The sequence below is a fragment of the Bos javanicus genome, chromosome 1 (genome assembly GCF_032452875.1).
Source record: "Bos javanicus breed banteng chromosome 1, ARS-OSU_banteng_1.0, whole genome shotgun sequence".
NCBI classification, from domain to species: Eukaryota; Metazoa; Chordata; class Mammalia; order Artiodactyla; family Bovidae; genus Bos; species Bos javanicus.
Genome location: NC_083868.1, coordinates 848,011 through 865,860, shown reverse-complemented (window position 1 = coordinate 865,860; position 17,850 = coordinate 848,011). Strand labels below are relative to the sequence as shown.

At 60.3% G+C, this 17,850-nt stretch overlaps 1 protein-coding gene across 1 annotated transcript; it reads right to left on the bottom strand.

Moving 5' to 3' along the window:
* Positions 1 to 211: 211 nt before the first annotated feature.
* Positions 212 to 17,402, bottom strand: LOC133254957 (uncharacterized). The gene is given in 15 exon segments (XM_061429437.1): positions 212 to 2,009; positions 2,181 to 2,261; positions 2,494 to 2,580; positions 2,844 to 2,862; positions 2,864 to 2,979; positions 3,064 to 3,305; positions 4,533 to 5,439; positions 5,561 to 5,641; positions 6,219 to 6,356; positions 6,441 to 6,513; positions 7,733 to 7,870; positions 13,710 to 13,813; positions 14,838 to 15,056; positions 15,128 to 15,313; positions 17,271 to 17,402. Coding segments are annotated over 14 exon segments (2,523 nt in total). The 3' UTR covers positions 212 to 2,009.
* Between the last annotated feature and the right edge of the window lie 448 nt (positions 17,403 to 17,850).

The window sequence follows — 17,850 nt, the reverse complement described above, 5'->3', positions numbered from 1 at the left end:
TCTGGCTCCTGGGGGCCCAGCCGGCCTTTTGTCCTGGCCCAAAATCTCCTGCAATTTAGGAACCACTTTTCCTACACCTTCCCTTAACTCGACCGACTTCAGTGGGTACCTCGTAAGCTCAAAAGTCCTTCAAATGGGACAGAATTTGCTTCCGTGGATGCCTGGGAGAGGGCTCTGGCACCCGAGGCCCCACAGGAAAAGCCTGGCAGTTTCCAGACATCCATGGCCAGACTGTGTGTGTGGCCTCCAGGGACCGTCCTAAGGCAGGATGGACTGACTCAGAGCACGGGCGGCCATCCTTGCAGCCGCCACAGCTGGCCTGCCCTGGACGCCCTGCCCTTGCACACGAGGTGAAGTCACCTCCCTGAGCTTACAGCAGAGGAGGGACGAGAACACAGAGATGGTGCCCACAGCCCTGAGGACCCACAGGAGGCCTGGCACGGGAGGCGGGTGCAGTCAGGTGGGCGCCCAGGCTGTGTGCTGTCCTCACATGTCACCCTGAGGTCGTCCTGGGTGTGCGACCCACCCCCCCCCGAAGGGTGAGTGCAGGGCCTTCTGTGTAGATAAGTGAGTTCAAGAGGGTGGGTGGTGTGGTGCTGCCCTCTGCACCCTGCCCAGGCAGCCCCGATGGGCACTGAGGGCTCCCCCCGGGGGCAGCAGCACCAGACGCCCAGACCCCAGGGCCAGGTGGGCCAAATCCCTCGGGCCACTCTCAGACCCCCATGCTGGAGGGATGGCTCTGCTGTGCTGGGCAAACCCACCCACCAGGACCTTCCTGAGTGTAGCAAGCAAGCGCTCAGCACCTCTCGTCTGCTTGCTGACAGTTCCTGGTGGGGCATACCTCTCTGGGGGTGCCCAGCCCAGCCCTCCTGGCTCCTCCCGGGAACTCCGAGGTTACACATGTGGTGGTGGGTGGGGATGGCTGGCCAAGGCCTCCGGGTCCCGCTGCCCCCAGCTCTGGGCGGGCATGGGGCCGGCCATGCAAGACCCTCTGCTGGAGGCAGGTGAGTCTGGGCTCACAGGTGGGGCCCCAAGGCCCTTCCATCCCTGGCCGCTGTACGTGGGACTGGAGCCTCCCACAGGACCAGGCCCACAGCAGGGCTGGGGCAAAGGAGGTATGGGGTGTCACTGACTCCAGAGAAACCCAAGCAGGCACCTGAGAGCAGGATTCTAACGTAAGTCTAGTGATGAGAAAACGTGTGGACCACACACACAATTGTGTGCACACACACGTACGCACCCCCCCACACCCCTCAGCCACACACAGCACGCAGGGCTGATGGCACCAGGCTGGCTCTGGCTGCTTGGTCTACCCACAGCTTAGCGTCCCCTCTGGTCCAGGAGGGCAGGGGAGCAGAGAACTGCATTTGGGGGCAAGTGTGTTGGGCTGTGGCCACAGAGGATGCTGACAGACAAATGCTTGCCCCCCTCAGGCCCCCACAGCCAAAACATCATCCCCACGCTGTTTAGTCTCCACTGAAAAGCAAAGCTTCCGAAAAGAGTGATTTTTAAGCTATTATTGGTCACACCTGAGAGTGAATGAGTTTATCTGCTCTTTCCTGAGTGTGGGGAGGGGGCACAGGATGGCTTGGCCAGGGCAGCAGGTGGGGCGTGAAGGGGAGCAAGGCAGGGCCTGGGAGGGGTCAGTGTGGCTCCTCCAGCCTGGCAGGTGGCACAAGGATGGTGGGGGCCAGCCTGGGAGAGGTGCACAGAGACACTGGTGCCACCGGATGGAGGAAAAGGAAGAGGAAAAGGAAGAGGAGGAAGAGCAGGAATCTGCGTGGACAGGGTGGCGAGGCTCTGTGCAGATGCGCAGTGCCTGCAGCTGAACAAGGCACAGGGCACGCCTGACCCAACAGGGGTGCGGGAAAGATGCCAGCCAAGCCACAGGGCACGCCTGCCCCAGAGGGGTGGGGAGGATGCTGGCCAGCGTCCTCCTGGATCCAGTGTGGAAAGCGGGTGGGAGAGGCAACCAGCGTGGCTGCTGGCCTGGGACTGGCTCCTCACACCTGTGGGACAAAGGGCGGTTAGGACAAGGGGGTTCCCGGGGCAGGGCAGGGATGCCCCCTTTTCCCCAGTCCCCCCATGCTGGGCAGAGCCCAGGCCTGCAGGGAGGACTGGGCATCTGCTGGCCCCCATTCTCCAGGGACAGCCGCCCCAGCCCCTGGGCCCCCACTCACCTAGGGACCCAGTGGGGGCTCTGGCTTCTTCCTCCACTGGGGCCTCCTGCCAGCTGCCAAATCCCTCTGCATCTCCTGGTTCTGGGCATCAGGACAGAGACCGGGCTCAGGCTGCTGCAGAGCCCCCTGGCCCATCCCTTCCTGGGGGAGGACCCCAGGCCTTCCTCCTTCTGCCCTCTGACCCACAGGATTCCCCATGGCCATCCTGTGTGCAGAGCATCTCCACTGTGCTCGGGGCTGTCCCTCCCCTGATGGGTCATCCTATTAAGAGAGGCCTGCAGGGAGACCAGGGCCAGAGGGGCATGCACGGAACCTGTGGGACCTGCTGTGCTGACTCCTGGGTCCTGCTGTTCCACAGTTTGAGCTGCGACTTCACCACCCCTGAGAGCTGCAAGTTCTCCTGAGAAGAGAGCTCCCACCATGGGGCCGGGCTGGCATCTTCAGAGGGGCCCCATCACCACATCTACATGGCCAGGCCACCAGACCCTCCCCAAGAGCTGTGTGCACAGTTGGGCTGGGGGCTCAGAGATAGGCATGGCTGGGCCCTCAAGTCTGCCAGATGGACGCAGAAAAGCACGGAGCTGTCCCGCAGTGCCCAGGCTCCAGCTCTGCACACCCCAGCCTCAGCAGCCTGCAGATGCCTGGTGAGCCAGAGCCACTCACCTTGTGCCTGGAGGCTGGGCCCTCTCGACTGGCCCACCAGCTCCTTCTCGAAGAGGTGGCGCATGCTGGAGACATCCACAGGAGCCTCGAGGAAGTCAGTGCAGGATGGGTTTGCACACTTGACAGACTCTGATCTCTGGGAGCAGGGAGCACAGGCCACTGACCCTGGAGGGTGAGGCCTCTGGCACGCTCAGCACACTCCAGGGACTGGCCTGCTCACCTGTATGGCCAAGAGGTATTGCTCCAGCTTCGGGCGTAATTTGACCGAGCTGGCTGGGAGCCTCATGCTGGTACTGCAGGGCAGGAAGACAGGGCAAGACAAAGCAGGTGAGGTCCTGCCCACCCACGGGACACTGGGCCTGCCCCTGTGTCCCACCTCACTCTGGCAAAGAGAATGAGGCCTCTGTGTACAGATGGTGGGGGGTCCCTGTCTTCCTGAGACAAGGTCCATTTGGCAGAACCCCCCAGGCCAGAATCAGCTGCTGTCCCTGCCCTGTGGAGTCAGTCCCGCCCCAGACACTGATCCCCTCCCTCCACCTTCCACCCCTGGCCCCCAGGCTCCCTATTCTAGATCAACCCCATCCTGCCCTCAGGCACAGGTGGCATGAAAGGCTCATGACCTGGGTCTGATGCCCTCCTGAACCTGGCGCCCCCACCCTGGTCCCCATGCTGCCGCCCTTGTTGGCTGGCCTCCATGTGGACTCCACTCCAAGTCCCTCCATTCGCCGACCCTCTGTCCAGAGCTGCCTGCAGAGCTCTCCCCACCTCACGTCCTCTGATGCCCTCCACCCCCTGCCGTCACCCTGCTGTCTCGTAGAACTTAGCCCACCTCACACCCCCTGACGCTCGCCATCTTTTGCCTTCACCCCACTCTCACAGGCTGAGCTCCCCTGACTGCAAGGGGCTCCAGCCCTCAGTTCCCATCCTGAACCCCTGGATCCTCCATGCCCCATGGTTCCTGCACATCTCACTCTGGAGTGAGGGCAGCAACTCCCTCATCCACTGTGTGCCCCATGTCCCCCAGCCTCGCCCACGACCGCTGGCCTCAGAGACAGTCTCGGGGCAGGCGGTGCAGCCTGTGTGCATGAATCCCAGTGCTTGACTCAAAGGACCCCAGCGCACCCACTCGCCCCCCGCCTCAGCACCCCGTGGCTCAGGACTGCCCTTCCCGCCTTCTCGCCCCCCCAGGCAGCTGGACCCTCCCCTTGCTGCACCTCAGGCCTCAGCCCCACATCAGATGAGCCCTGGGGCCCCCAGGCCCTGACCTGTGGGTTAAGGTCACCTCTGAGCTGTCTCTAGGGGGGCTCATCTGGAAAGAGAAGGAAGGTGCCAGTGAGTGGGGTCCATGGCAGCCATAGCCTTCACAAGGGAGGACTTGGCTATCAGAACACAGCCCACCCTGGGTTCTCCCCAGCACTCCCCTCTACACAGACCTCAGCCACACCCCCATGAAAGGCCCACCTCGGGCCTGGGGCTCAGCCCCTCCCATCAAGCCAGGTCAACAGTCCCCCTTGACACCCCCAGATCTTCTCAGGGTGCCTCCTGCCTGCCTCCCCACTGCCCTGAGCCCCGCAGGGAGGGGCCCACAGCAGCCAGGCTCACCCTGGGGATGGTGCGGGTGCTGGAGCATTGCAGGGTGCTGTTGAAGGGAGGCAAGACCCGTGTTGGCGAGGGGGCCTTGGCCTCAGCCTCCGTGCTGCGAGTCCTCACCTGGACGGAACAGGGGGCAAGTTATGCAGGAGGATGGGCAGCCTGGAGCCCCACAGGCCTGGCTCACCCTAGCAGCTGTGGGGCAGTGGCAGCAGGCCAGTCCTCTGTCCCTGCCTGATGCCTCAGCTGTGGGGGTGCAGCCACAGGCCCAGGGCCAGGCCAGTGGATAGGGCTTCCAGGGCCGGGGCGGGGGCGTGGCTTCCAGAAGCATCTGAGGCTTTCCTGGAGTCTGGGCCTGGGATGAGAGTGTGGTGTGGGTGCCAGGTGAGATCCCAGCCCAGTCCCCTGTCCTGCGGGCAGCAGAGCAGGCAGGGAGGGGAGACACAGCTGGGGCCGACCTGGAAGGGGGAGGACAGGAGAAAGGCAGGCAGCCAGAGATGCCAGGAGGACAGCAGATGCGAGGACAGGAGACAGGGAGGCCGCCAGGGATGCCAGCAGGATGGGAGGCCTCCAGAGATGCTGGGAGGACAGGGAGGCGCGGGGCACTGCGCACCTGCAGAGTGACAGGCGGGAGGCCGCCATCCCGGGACAGAGGCCCCGCCGAAGACTCAGGCTCCTTCTCAGGCCCAGTGCCCCGCTGCCCCCCGGGGCTGGACGGGCACTCTGCTGAGGCTGAGTGCTCCCAGTCCTGGGGCCTCAATGGGGCCATGGCCCTGCCTGGGGCCGGCTGTATCTCGGGGACTGGGGTCTTCTTGAAGACGGTGGCTTTCTCAGACATGGGTCTCTTCTCCGAGTCGCTGGCTTTGTCTGGAACTTCCCTCTTTCCTGAGACAGCTCTCTCCTCCAGCACAGAGATCTTCTGGGACACGGAGCATTTACTGGGGCTGGGGGTCTCAGGGTCCAGGCTTGCTTCTGGGTCAAGTGTCTTCCCTGAAGCAGTCGGCTTCTAGGAGCCCGCATGTGCCCTGCCCGCCAGGCCCCCCTGCCAGGCCTGCAGTGGAGGAGTGGGTGCCTGCCAGCCCACGTTCTCCAGGGACAGCTGCCCTGACCCCGGGGCCCCCACTCACCTTGGCACCCAGCGGGGCCTCTGGCTTTTTCCTCCACTGGGGCTTCCTGCCAGCTGCCAATTCCCTCTGTGTCTCCTGGTTCTGGGTATCGGGACAGAGACCAGGCCTAGGCTGCTGCAGAGCCCCTGGCCCACCCCTTCCTGGGGGAGGACCCCAGGCCCTCCCCCTCAGCTCTCTGACCCTCAGGCTTCCACACGGCCATCCCGCGTGCGAAGCATCTCCACTGCACTCAGGGCTGTCCCTCCCGTGATGGGTCATCCCACTATGAGAGGCCTGCACGGAGACTGGGGCCAGAGGGCTACACACGGTACCTGTGGGCCCTGCTGTGCTGACTCCTGGATCCTGCTGATCCACCTGAGCCGCGACTTCACCAACCCTGAGAGCTCCAAGTTCTCCTGAGAAGAGAGCTCCCACCTTGGGGCTGGGCTGGCATCTTCATAGGGCCCCCCTCACCACATCTACACGGCCAGGCCACGGGACCCTTCCCCAGAGTTGTGTGCACAGCTGAGCTGGGGGCTCAGCGACAGGTATGGCTGGGCCCTTGAGTCCGCCAGATGGACGCAGGAAAGCACGGAGCTGTCCTGCAGTGCCCAGGCTCCAGCTTTGCAGACCCCAGCCTCAGCGGCCTGCAGACGCCTGGCGGACCAGAGCCACTCACCTTGCAGCTGGCAGCTGGACCCTCTCGGTTCTGGCCCACCAGCTCTTTCTCAAAGAGGTGGCGCTTGCTGGCGACATCCACGGGAGCCTCAAGGAACTCAGTGTGGGATGGGTTTGCACACTTGACAGACTCTGATCTCTGGGAGCAGAGAGCACAGGCTGCTGACCCTGGAGGGTGAGTCCCCAGGCACGTCTAGCACACTCCAGGGAATGGCCCGCTCACCTGTATGGCCGAGAGGTATTGCTCCAGCTTCGGGCCTAGTTTGACCGAACTGGCTGGGAGCCTCACGCTGGTGCTGCAGGGCAGAAAGACAGGGTGAGACAAAGCAGGTGAGGCCCTGCCCACCCACAGGACACTGGGCCTGCCCCTGTGCTCCACCTCACTGTGGCAAAGAGAATGTGGCCTCCGTATACAGACTGTGGGGGCTCCCTATCCTCCCGAGACACGGTTCTTTCAGCAGGACCCCCCAGTCCAGAATCAGCTGCTGTCCCTGCCTCATGGAGTCAGTCCCACCTCAGACACTGCTCCCCTCTCTCCACCTTCCAACCCCCGGCCCCCACGACCCCCATCCCAGGTCAACCCCATCCTGCCCTCAGGCACAGGTGGCATGAAAGGCTCATGACCTGGGTCTGATGCCCTCCTGAACCTGTCGCCCCCACCCTGGTCCCCTGCTGCCGTGCTGCCTTGCTGGCCTCCATGTGGACTCTGCTCCAAGCCCCTCCACTTGCCGACCCTCCATCCAGACCAGCCTGCATAGCTCTCCCCACCTCATGCCTGTAAGGTGCAACCACTCCATGTTCAACAAACACCTCTCCTGTGTCAGGCCCTGCCACTTACAGATGAGGAGCAAAGACAGGCAGGGAGCTGGCCCAAGTCGCACGGCAATGGGCAGGGGAGCTGGGAGTGGCGCCCAGGCCTTCACGCCTCTGTGGCCACGTGGGTTCGGTGCAGGCCGAATGCCCCACGGCCGCCTATCCAGGAGCTGGGGAGCTGCACACGAGGCTGCCCCAAATGGCCTGCAGCAGAGGGGCCCCTCCTGTGCCTCCACCCACCCGCCCATGGCTCCGGTGAGTTCACTCGCTAGCTGAGCCTCCTGCCAGATCTGCGAACTGGGTTTGTTCGGAGGTGAGAGGAGATGCATCCCCCGAGTGGGCCCCATCCTCACGGACAGGCATGTAGGGGCGCTCAGCCTCGGGGCTGGTGGTCAACCAGCAGCACCTCCTTCCCATCAGAGACCACAGGGGTCCACTAGCAGGAGGGGGCTGGGCTGAAGGGGCATGGTAAGCCCAGGGCCTGATGACCCCCAGGCCTTGCCCCTGGTGCACGAGCCATGCGCCCACCAGAGAGGCGGGTTGGCACCCTCTCAGGAGCATGGAAGGATGAACTATGCTTATAAAATGCCCAGGAAGAGCGGCCCAGCTCACCCACGCTGGTCCTGACTGCTGTCCTGACCAGGGTGGGGACCACAGAAGGTCATCCCACTCCCCAGGCAGGGGCAGCTAGTCCATCCTCACTAGGGTCCCGCCTCCCACCCACACCTCTCGGGGTCCGGTGGGTCCTTGTCGTCCGTGGCGAAGCTCAGGTTCTGGTGTTGCCACTGGTGTTCTCGCTCCTGTTCCTCCTCATCCTCCAGGGTCGACTGCCGGGTGAGGCTGGGGGGGACAGAGGGTCAGCGCAGCCTCAGGGTGACGTCCAGAGCATCCCCATGGCCGACATCAGGGGGAGGGGAGCGGCAGGCTGGACTTCACCCTGCACCCGCACTGGAACGGGGGTCTACTTGCCTAGGTGTCCTGCAACCCCACTGCAATGGGAGTCCACCTGCCTGGGCACCTCTGCATCCCCACTGGAACCGGGATCCACCTACCTGGGCGCCCCCGCACCCCCACTGGAATGGGGGTCCACCCTGCCTGGGCAACCCTGAACTCCCACTGGAATGGGGGTCCACCCTGCCTGGGCACCCAGGGACATGGCAGGATGGTCACTGCTCGGCCCGAAGGAGGCAGGTGAACCTGGCAGAGCCCGGCTTTGATCTGAGGCTCTTAGATGAACAGTTACTGAGCAACATCCCAGCTCCCCAGCTCCCCCGGGATGTCCCAGCCCCCAGACAGAGATCCCAGATGAACCAGCCATCCCCAAAGGGGAACCCAGCATTGCTTCGCTCACTGCCTAGGCACTCTGTCAGCCTCCTTCACCTCCGAAAACCAGCCTTCCCATGGGTGGGAGTGAGGGGCACAGCGTGCCTCTGGCCCCTGGTCACTCTCCCAGCCATAGTCACTCACAGTCATTCATAGTCACTCTCAGAACCGTAGTCACTCTCATACCGGTCCCCCTCATAGCCACCCCCTGGACCCCACCTTCCACCATCCTGCCTCCAGCCCCATGTCCCTGCAGCACCCTGCCCCAGCCTCCCACCAGTCATCCTCACCCACCTGCCCGCGCACCTACCTCCCCCCAGTGGCCCACCCCCATTCTAGCCAAAGAGCAAAGAATCTCTGAGGAACTGAGCTGGGCCAGCCTCCCACTGGGAACTGTGGGGTCACAGATCCACCGGCAAAATACTGAGAAAGGGAAGTGAGCCCCACTCTGCACCAGGAGGGAAAGGGCTGGACTTCAGAGGGAGGACAGGACAGCCTGGAGGCCAGAGGCTGGGCCCACGGGGAGGGAGGCCGAGCTTCCCCAGAGGCCGCAGGGGAAGCTCCGGGCTCTGTGGGTCAGGGGTACCATCCAGCACTCTCTGGCCCCGATCAGAAGGGTCCGGGGAAGGCAGTCCTCTCACCTCCCAGCATCACTGCAGGGTAGTAAGGCTCCCACCTGGTCAGCACCCAAACCTGTTCCCCAGCCTCTCCACTGCCCTGTTCCTACCATGGCCTCGCCTGCCTCTACAGAGCTTCACATGCAACCACGGAAGAAGTATCATGGGAAGAGCAGACACGTTACCTGGGGGAAACCCACAAATTTTATCAACTTAATGACATATAAACCTAAGAAGCTTCCTAAAGGAAAGAGCCCCCAGACCCTGGGGAGACTTCTGCAGGGCCAGGTCAGACAGCCTGCTTGATCCTCCCACCTAAGAGGGGTCACTTCCCTGTACCTCCCCAGACCTCCTCCCTAAAAGGGGCAGGAGCCACACCATCACCCTGACCTCTTTGTTCAGGCCCAGCATCATGTTTGCTGACCTGGTGTTTAGTAAACTCATGTTTTTTGAGCAGGGTCTGCACACAAGCAGGTTCCAGGGCTCCCCGCTCATGAACAAATGGACAGGAGGGACCAAAGACAAGGGGTGGCAGCTCTGGAGGGGAGAGAGCTTTGAGGAGCCGGGTGTGCTGGCGGAGCTGGGATGTGCGGCAGTGGGCGGGGGGATGCTGAACTTAGCAGAAGGGGCACCAGAGCAGGTGCCTGGGGACCAAGGGAGACGTGGGTTCACTCTGTGTGTGGGGAGTCACTAGGAGACTTAAGTGATGGATTCAGGACACAATTTGAAGGCAGAGTCCACTGGGTTTGCTGGGGGGCTGGATGGGGATGGGGGGCCAGCGAAGCAATGAGAAAAATGATGGAAAGTGGGCTTGAGCAGCTCCTGGTGGTGCTTTTAGAAGGCTGGGGGCCATCAGGGAGGGAGGGGTTCAGTGAGATGTCTGCAGCAGTGGTGGAGGGGGGATGTGAAGGGTGAGGAGACACTCACTCGATGGAGGAGGGGGGAGCCAGCCTGGTGGACTGCAGGAAGGGGCCCACCAGGGCAGTGCTGGGCAAAGAGGCTCCCAGACCCTTAGAAAGAGCCCGACTGGACAAGAGACAACTAGGGGTCTCCAGTAGGAGGAGCTGGTGATGCCCAGCATCTGAGAAGGGTTAACAAGAAGCAGTATCAGAAATTTGCAAACAAAGTGTGGAGAGCTTGTCCCATGGGGAGAGAAAAGGCCATAGGACAGAGCACATCCACCATGGTGCCCAGAACATGCGTGCCACCAAACGTGGCACCAGGTACAGGGGGCAGGGTGCTCCTCCTCGTGGGGTCACCAGATCTCTGCCTGACATGTGGGAGCACAAAGGGTCAGCAAACCCTAGGCCCCACACTGGCATCTGCCCACACCTGGCTGTCAGGCTCGCTGGTGGTGCAGACCTCAGTGCCCCTGCCTGTCAGGGCTCGACTCCCCCCAAGTGGGTGGGAAGGGCTCAAGCCCAGGCACCACGGCCTTGATCATGGGGTGGAAACTGGACCACTCCAGGCCTCTGTCGTCACTCACTCCACAGGAACCCATGGCCCCTCCAACCAGGCCCCGATGCCCTCATCCAGGTGAGAAAGACCCCCTGCACGTGGCTTCCCCTGGGTCCAGATGGTCAGCCTTCCCCCTCAAGTCCACTGTTTGGGGTCAGCCATGCACTGCAGAGATGAGAGTCCACCCCCCGCAGGGAGACTGGCCCACAGACCCGGGACTCCCCTGCACACCTGTGGCCAGGTAGGGATGGAACACCCAGGATTCCTTGGGCCTGAGCAAGCCTGTTCCCATGCAGGCCACTCAACCTTCAGGGGAGCTGCTGGTTTGTCGGTGGAACCTGGGTCAGACAGCATGTGATCTGTTGGAGCCTAGTCTCGGGGAAGTGACTCACCCCAGGCAGCTTTTTGCCCAGAGGGTGTCAGCCCAGGCATTCTGGAGTGACCCCTAGCTGTACACCAAGACCCCACTGCTCACCTCAGTGATGTGCTAACCCCCAACCACACCCCCCAGCCCAACAGAAACGTTATCTCCACCAAACAAAGAGCTACCCCTCTTAAGAGAAGGAAAGGGAGAGAAGGACAAGAGGGGTGGAGGTCAGGCTCCCACGGGGGCGGGTGAAGCCCCAGGAATACGGTACCCAAAGGCCCAGGGCAGTGCCAAAGAATGTTCAAACTTCTGGACAATTGCATTCATTCCACATGCTGCTAAGGTTATGCTCAAAATCCTTCAAGTTAGGCTTCAACAGGATGTGAACTGTGAACTTCCAGATTGCAAAACTGGGTTTAGAAAAGTCAGAGGAACCAGAGATCAAATTGCCAACATCTGCTGGATCATAGAGAAAGAAAGGGAATTCCAGAAAAACATCTACTTCTGCTTCATTGACTATGCTAAAGCCTTTGACTGTGTGGATCACAACAAACTGTGGAAAATTCTTTAAGAGATGGGAATACCAGACCACGTTACCTGCCTCCTGAGAAATCTGGACGCAGGTCAGGAAGCAACAGTTAGAACTGGACATGGAACAATGGACTGGTTCAAAATTGGGAAAGGAGTACAACAAGGCTGTATATTATCACCCTTATAACTTATATGCAGACTATAATAACATATGCAGACTACATCATGCAAAATTCAGCTGGGTGAATCCCAAGCTGGAATCAAGATTGCCAGGAGAAATATCAACAACCTCAGATATGCAGATGATACCATCCTTATGGCAGAAAGTGAAGAGGAACTAAAGAGCGTGTTGATGAGGATGAAAGAGGAGAGTGAAAAACTGGCTTAAAACTCAACATTCATAAAACTAAAATCACGGCATACAGTCCCATCACTTCATGGCAAATAGATGGGGAAAAGGTGGAAGGAGTGACAGATTTTATTTTCTTGGGCTCCAAAATTACTGTGGATGGTGACTGCAGCCAAGAAATTAAAAGATACTTGCTCCTTAGAAGGAAAGCTATAACAAACCTAGATAGTGCATTGAAAAACCAAGACACTACTTTGCTAACGAAGGTCCATATAGTCAAAGTTATGACTTTTCCAGTAGTCATGTATGGATGTGAGAGTTGGACCATAAAGAAGGCTGAGCATCAAAAAATTGCTGCCTTTGAAATATGGTGCTGAAGAAGACTCTTGAGAGTCTCTTGGACAGCAAGGAAGTCAAACCAGTCCATCCTGAAGGGAATCAACCCTGAACATTCATTGGAAGGACCAATGTTGAAGCTGAAGCTCCAATACTTTGTCCACCTGATGGGAAGAGCCAACTTAATGAAAAATATCCTGATGCTGGGAAAGATTGAAGGCAGGAGGAGAAGGGAACGACAGAGGATGAGATGGTTGGATGGCATTACTGACTCAATGGACATGAGATTGAGTAAGCTCCGGGAGTTGGCGATGGACAGGGAGGCTTGGCCTGCTGTGGCCCATGGGTCACAAAGACATGACTGAGGGACTGAACAACAAAGGGCCCAGGGCAGTGCTCTGCACTCAGAAGCACACATGTTCGGTGAATACAGTGACCAGTAAACCAATAAACAAGGGATCAGTGAGTGCTCTGACATGTGCCTAGACAGCACCGGATGCTCACAAGTGCCACTGACAAGAGGCCCCCACAACCTCGAGGAATGCGGGGGTGGGGGCACCTCCATTCTGCAGATGAGGCTTCCAAGGCTCACAGGATCAACAAGGTACATAAGGCAGGATGGCCAGTAAAAGAAGGAGCTGAAGTTCCCAGCCAGGGCAGCCTGTAAACCACAAGCCCCAGTGCCAGGAAGGACACCCAGGGAGGCTCCACCTTCTCAGGAGCCCAGGAGCTGAGCAGTCAGAGGGAGTGGGGTGCCTGGGACTCCCCAGGCCGGCTTGAGCTCCAGTGCAGACTGGGGAAGCAGGTTTGGGGAGACCCAGTGGCCAACAGCTTGTCCTTAGAGCACCAGGATCAGTGCATGCCAACACCCGGGGGTTCCCAGCCATGGCCACCAGCTGAAGCCCCAGCAGCCGCCCCTGCTGCCCTCACTACCTAGCCGGCACTTGGACATGCAGCCCTCTTTGCTCCAGGCAGGCCTTCCAGCACCCATGCTCCATCCTTAGAGAAAGGGATCTCCTGTTCCCTTCTGTGGTTCAGGAAACTCCCTGCCCACTGTGCAGGGGAGAGCCAATTTGGCTCCCTCCCCCAGGCCCTTCTTCCTGAGTCTGCCCTGCCCATGGTCAGCAGCTGAGGGCAGGGGTATCCTTGTGGGCAGGTTGACCAGCAGAACCCTTCCTTCCTAAGGGAATTGCACACAGAAATCTGCTGTGTGTCACGTCAGGGCTCAGCTGCCTGGGAAGGGTTAGCAGGGGAGGGCACAGAGGCTGCCCCAGGGCATTCTGTGGAGGCCCAGGCTCAAAGGGCAGGACGTGCAGACCTTGGGAGGGGAAGAGTGGGTGCAGGCCTGACACCAGGCCCTGTGACCCAGGGCCAGTGTGCTGCCCGAGGGGAGCTGGCCTCCCCATGTGAGGGGCCACTGTCAGTGGTCAGTGAGGTCCCCTCCAGCCCTGACAGTCTAGGGAGAGGTGCCAGGGAGAACCAGGAGGCCGGGCGGGGAAATGACTAACCCCTCACCGCTCTGTCCTGGGCACCCGACCCACCATCCAGGGCTGGGCATCTGCATTTTAAACTGGAGCCAAGGATGGGGGGCCCACTGGCTCTCTGCTGCCCACCTGGGCCCTGCCTGGAGCCACACTCCTCACACCCTCCTCAACGCCCCCAACCCTCTCCTGGGAAGCTCGGTTGACAGTGACTCACAGCCCTTCCCTCTGCCAGCTGGGGCTTGTTCCCGGGAGGCGGAGGGTCCTGGCTCCAGCTGCCTCCTGGGCAAGCACTGGCAACAGCTGCGGCAGCTCAGGATCCTGGGGAGGCAGGGCAGCTTCCCCAGAGCACTCAAGCCCACCCCTGCACCCACAGGAGCCCAGGGCCTCTGAGCAGAGGGCCAGCAAAGACCAGACCCTGCACCGTCATCCTCAGTGGACATCTGAGCAGACGCGAACGCCAAAGGCAATGTCAGAACCTCCCACCCACCCAGACTTCTCCGCACTATGCAAGGCCCACACGTGTGTGTGCACATACACCCAAACACAGACAGGGCCCGCCTGGAAACACAGACACTCCCGCATCAGACCCACACGCAGAGTCCAAGACCTTGACAGCCAGCCCCACCCTCTGCACAGACCCTCCCTGGGTGTGACTGGCCTCTGAGATGCTGGGTCCCCCGTCCAGAGCACCGAGCACCTCCTTTCTTGGGACGTATCCTCCCCTCTCCAGACCTCACAGGCCTCTGCTGCAGAGAAGTGAGGACAGAGAGTCCAGGGGGACCCCAGCCCTGGTGGGGGAGGTGCTGCCATGGTGGGGGGGTCCCTGGAGCTTGGGGTCCTTGGATGGTGGGGGGGAGGGGAGGGTCAAGGTCCAGATGGGAGGGTCTGCCCACACCTGCAGAGGCAGCCTGGCCTCACCACACAAACGCCCACCTGGGGCCAATTTCTACCAGCTAGAGCCTTCGGGTCAAGGAGTAGGGACCCACCCAGCTCCTGCCCATCCACTACATGGGCCTCAGTCTTCTGGGGGTGGCATGAGGGGGGTCAGGAGATGCTCTTGGGAACATCTGAACTCCAAGAGGAGTTCAGGAGTCACCAATCACATGAGGGTGCTGCCTCCTGGACACCCCCCCTCTCCCCCACCACCCAGGCTTCTCTGACCCTGCCTAGATGTCTAGCAGACAAAGACTAGACACCCAGTCCCTGGACCCCTTGAAGGCCCTATTCGTGAGTGAAGACTGAAGCAGAGAGAGGGAGAGCGCCAAGAGAGGTTTCTCAGCCCTGACAGCACCCCAAAACGCTGCGCCCAGAGCCTGAGCCTTATCCCTGGGAGGTCACTTACCTCCTCCCGGGAGGGGCCTCTCAGACTCTTCAGAGAAAGACAAGCAGTCAGGGGCGGCTCAGAAGCTGAGACTAGGCCGTTTACCTCCTGAACGTCTCCCCAGCCCCCAGAGCTGCCTCTCCGGCCTGGACAGCCCTCCACAGACAGCCTGCTCGGGCCTGCGTCCGCAAAGAGTAAGGAGGGCCAGAACCCCGGGGGCTGCACGGTGTGGCCCCGACCCTGTGGCCCCCGGAGCAGTCAGGACCCAGGCTCACCTGGACAGAGCGGCCCAGCTCTTCCTGCTAACTGACATGCCGAAAGACCGCCGCGCGTCCGGTCGGCTCCGCACCGCTCCGCGCCGCCCGGCGCCCCTCCTGCGGCGCAGGTAGGCTCACCTGGCCGCTTATCTTGGGCTGCGCGCTCACAGCTGCGCCGCCTGCAGCCTCAATTGGCCTGCGGGTGGGGGCGTCGCGGACGGAGCCTCCCCGGTCCCGACCCTGGCCTCCCGGGTTGCCGCACCAAGGGACAGACGGACGGATGGACGGGCGGACAGGCGCCCAGGCCGCGCGCGGTGAGGCGGCCGCCCAGGGTGGGGACCAAGACTTCCTGCTTGGATGCTGTCTAATCAGCCCGCCGGGCCGCCCCCTCCCGCGAGTGCCCGACAGGGAGTGGGGTGCACCACCGGGAGTGGGGTGCCCCGGGTCAAGCCCGCTCTCCTCCCGCCGACCAGTTCGACCATGGGAAACCCAGCTGGGAAGCGGGCGGGCAGGTGCGTATCTTGGGTCCGGAACCAGAGCTCTCCCCAGTAGCTCGCGGGGAACTGCGGGCACGCCCCGTGCAAAGCCCGCTCCTCCAGAAAGAAGAGCCGGGATCCCTTCTGCACACTCAGCGCTCAGGGCTCCAAAGAAGCCAAGACTTCAGAGGCGCGCTCGGACTCTTCAGAGGCTGGCGGGGCAGGGGTTGAACCCGGCTGGCTTCCCCCCGGGGAACAGCGAACAGGGGAGTAGCGCTCGAGTTCTGGAGCGAGTGAGGTACCACCTGGCTCCCTTTAGGTGCACGTCCGGCTGCACGTGCCTCCCATCCGGCAGGACTTCAGGGGACCAGGGAGGGTCAGTGCCTAACAGAGGAATCTTGTCTTCCCTGCGCATCAGAACTGTTGCGGCTCCCAGAGGAAGGAGGCATAACCACCGACACCAGTAGGAGAAGACAGGTGTAGGAGGGCTGGAAATGACGCGGCCTCTTGGGTCTCACTGGCCAGCCTGGCCCCGTTGAGGCGCTGATCCGGAGCTGGTGGTCTGTACAGTGCCTCCCAGCTCTGAGATCCCCAGTGAAGGGCTAGCCTGCTGCTGAACAAAAAGCCTGGGTGCCCGGGTCCAGCCCCGGTGGATCCAGGGAATTCGAAGCGGGGACGGCGTCGGCGAGGATCAGGAAACAATTGCTTAATTAAACGTTAATTAAGGATATAAAGAGTAATAGAATGAGGATAGCTCAGTGAGGAAATTCAGTGGAGAAAAGAGGCTGAAATAAGGATAGCTCAGTGAGGAAATTCAGTGGAGAAAAGAGGCTGAATAATTCAGCCAGAAGGTAAGAGAAAGAACGACATGGTGAGACCAAGTTTCGGTGAACAAAGCCCGCACTTTATTTTCCAAAGTAGTTTTTATACCTTAAGTTATGCATAGAGGATAATGGGGGAAGGGGTAGAGTCTTGCAGTAAGCCAGGCTTTCTTCCTGCAAACTTATCATATGCAAAAGTTTAGGTGATTTGCATCATCTTCTGGCCCAGAGGCCTTTTTCTCTAAAGGTGATTATTCTAAAGTCAGGCGCCAGCCTCCAAAAAGCATTAGATAAAGTTGCATTCCTACAGAGCAAAGGTGTGGTGGGCTATAACAAGAAAAAGAATTAACTCAAGGGTCCCAGGTTACAAACATTAAAGCTACTATTTACACCAATTACATTAATCAATACACTGCCAGGGACACAGCAGGTAAGGGATATGGAGACCTAGCAGCATACATTGGCCCAACAAGTGAAAATCCCTTCACCAATACAATTTCTAATCAATCTTTTAACTGCTCAAAGGAATCTGTATTTAGACAGTTTAGAACATCTCATGCCTCTCACAGTTTGGAGGCTCTGAGCAATCACATGTGGCCGGAAAAACCTATTCAGGCAGGCTAGAGGACTTCCAAGGGAGTTTGTAGGTTGAAACACTGTCACACCCAGGAATTAACTGGAGCTGTAAGCTAACTCTTTTTCAGAGAGGTAGTGGGGGACAGCCCCCCGTAAAGTCAGAGGTGTAGGTGAAAGCACAAAGCAGAAAGTAGGCAGACTCTGGTTTTGGGGGTAGATTGCTCGAGAATTTCCAGGGAGACTCCTGAGGCTTGATCCCGCCTTTGCGTATGCCAGGCCTCCTTCCTCATGACCTTTGCCAGGGGCGGAGCTTGCTCCCCGCACCTGGGCACACAAGGCAGCCCCTTCCCCAAACACCACCTCCTCCAGGGGGTCCTTCTTGGCTAGAGGAGCTGAATGACTTTCAAGGAATAAGAGCTGGAGACCAGGCTTTGGGCGCTGGCATGGATGGGCCATGTGACCTGGGGCCAGTCACCTGTTTCCTCTTCTGGGTAGTAGAAATGACACTATCCAGCTTCCTTCCAGGTTGTGGGGGTCAAATGAGTCTGCCGCTGAATGCGGGTGAACCTGGGGTGAGCACTGAGAGCTACCCAAGGCCATGCCAGGCCACTGGCTCCTCCAGGGAAAGAGGAAGTGGGGGTGGCAACAACCTGGCCCCTGCATGCTGGGACTCGGGGCCACCCCTTCTGGGGTGCCTGCTGTCCCCAGGGACCCAGAAAATGTCCTTCCCTTGGTTTGTCAACTGAAAAAGAAAAGTAACCCTTGTCATTGGAAGCCCAGCCCTTCCAGGGACACTCCGTGAAGCCAACAGTTGGGAGTGTCTCTAAAAGTTCAAACTCCAACACCAGCACTATGGACACAAAACCGAAAGACACAGAAGGCTGCTGTGCAGACCCCTCCAGAG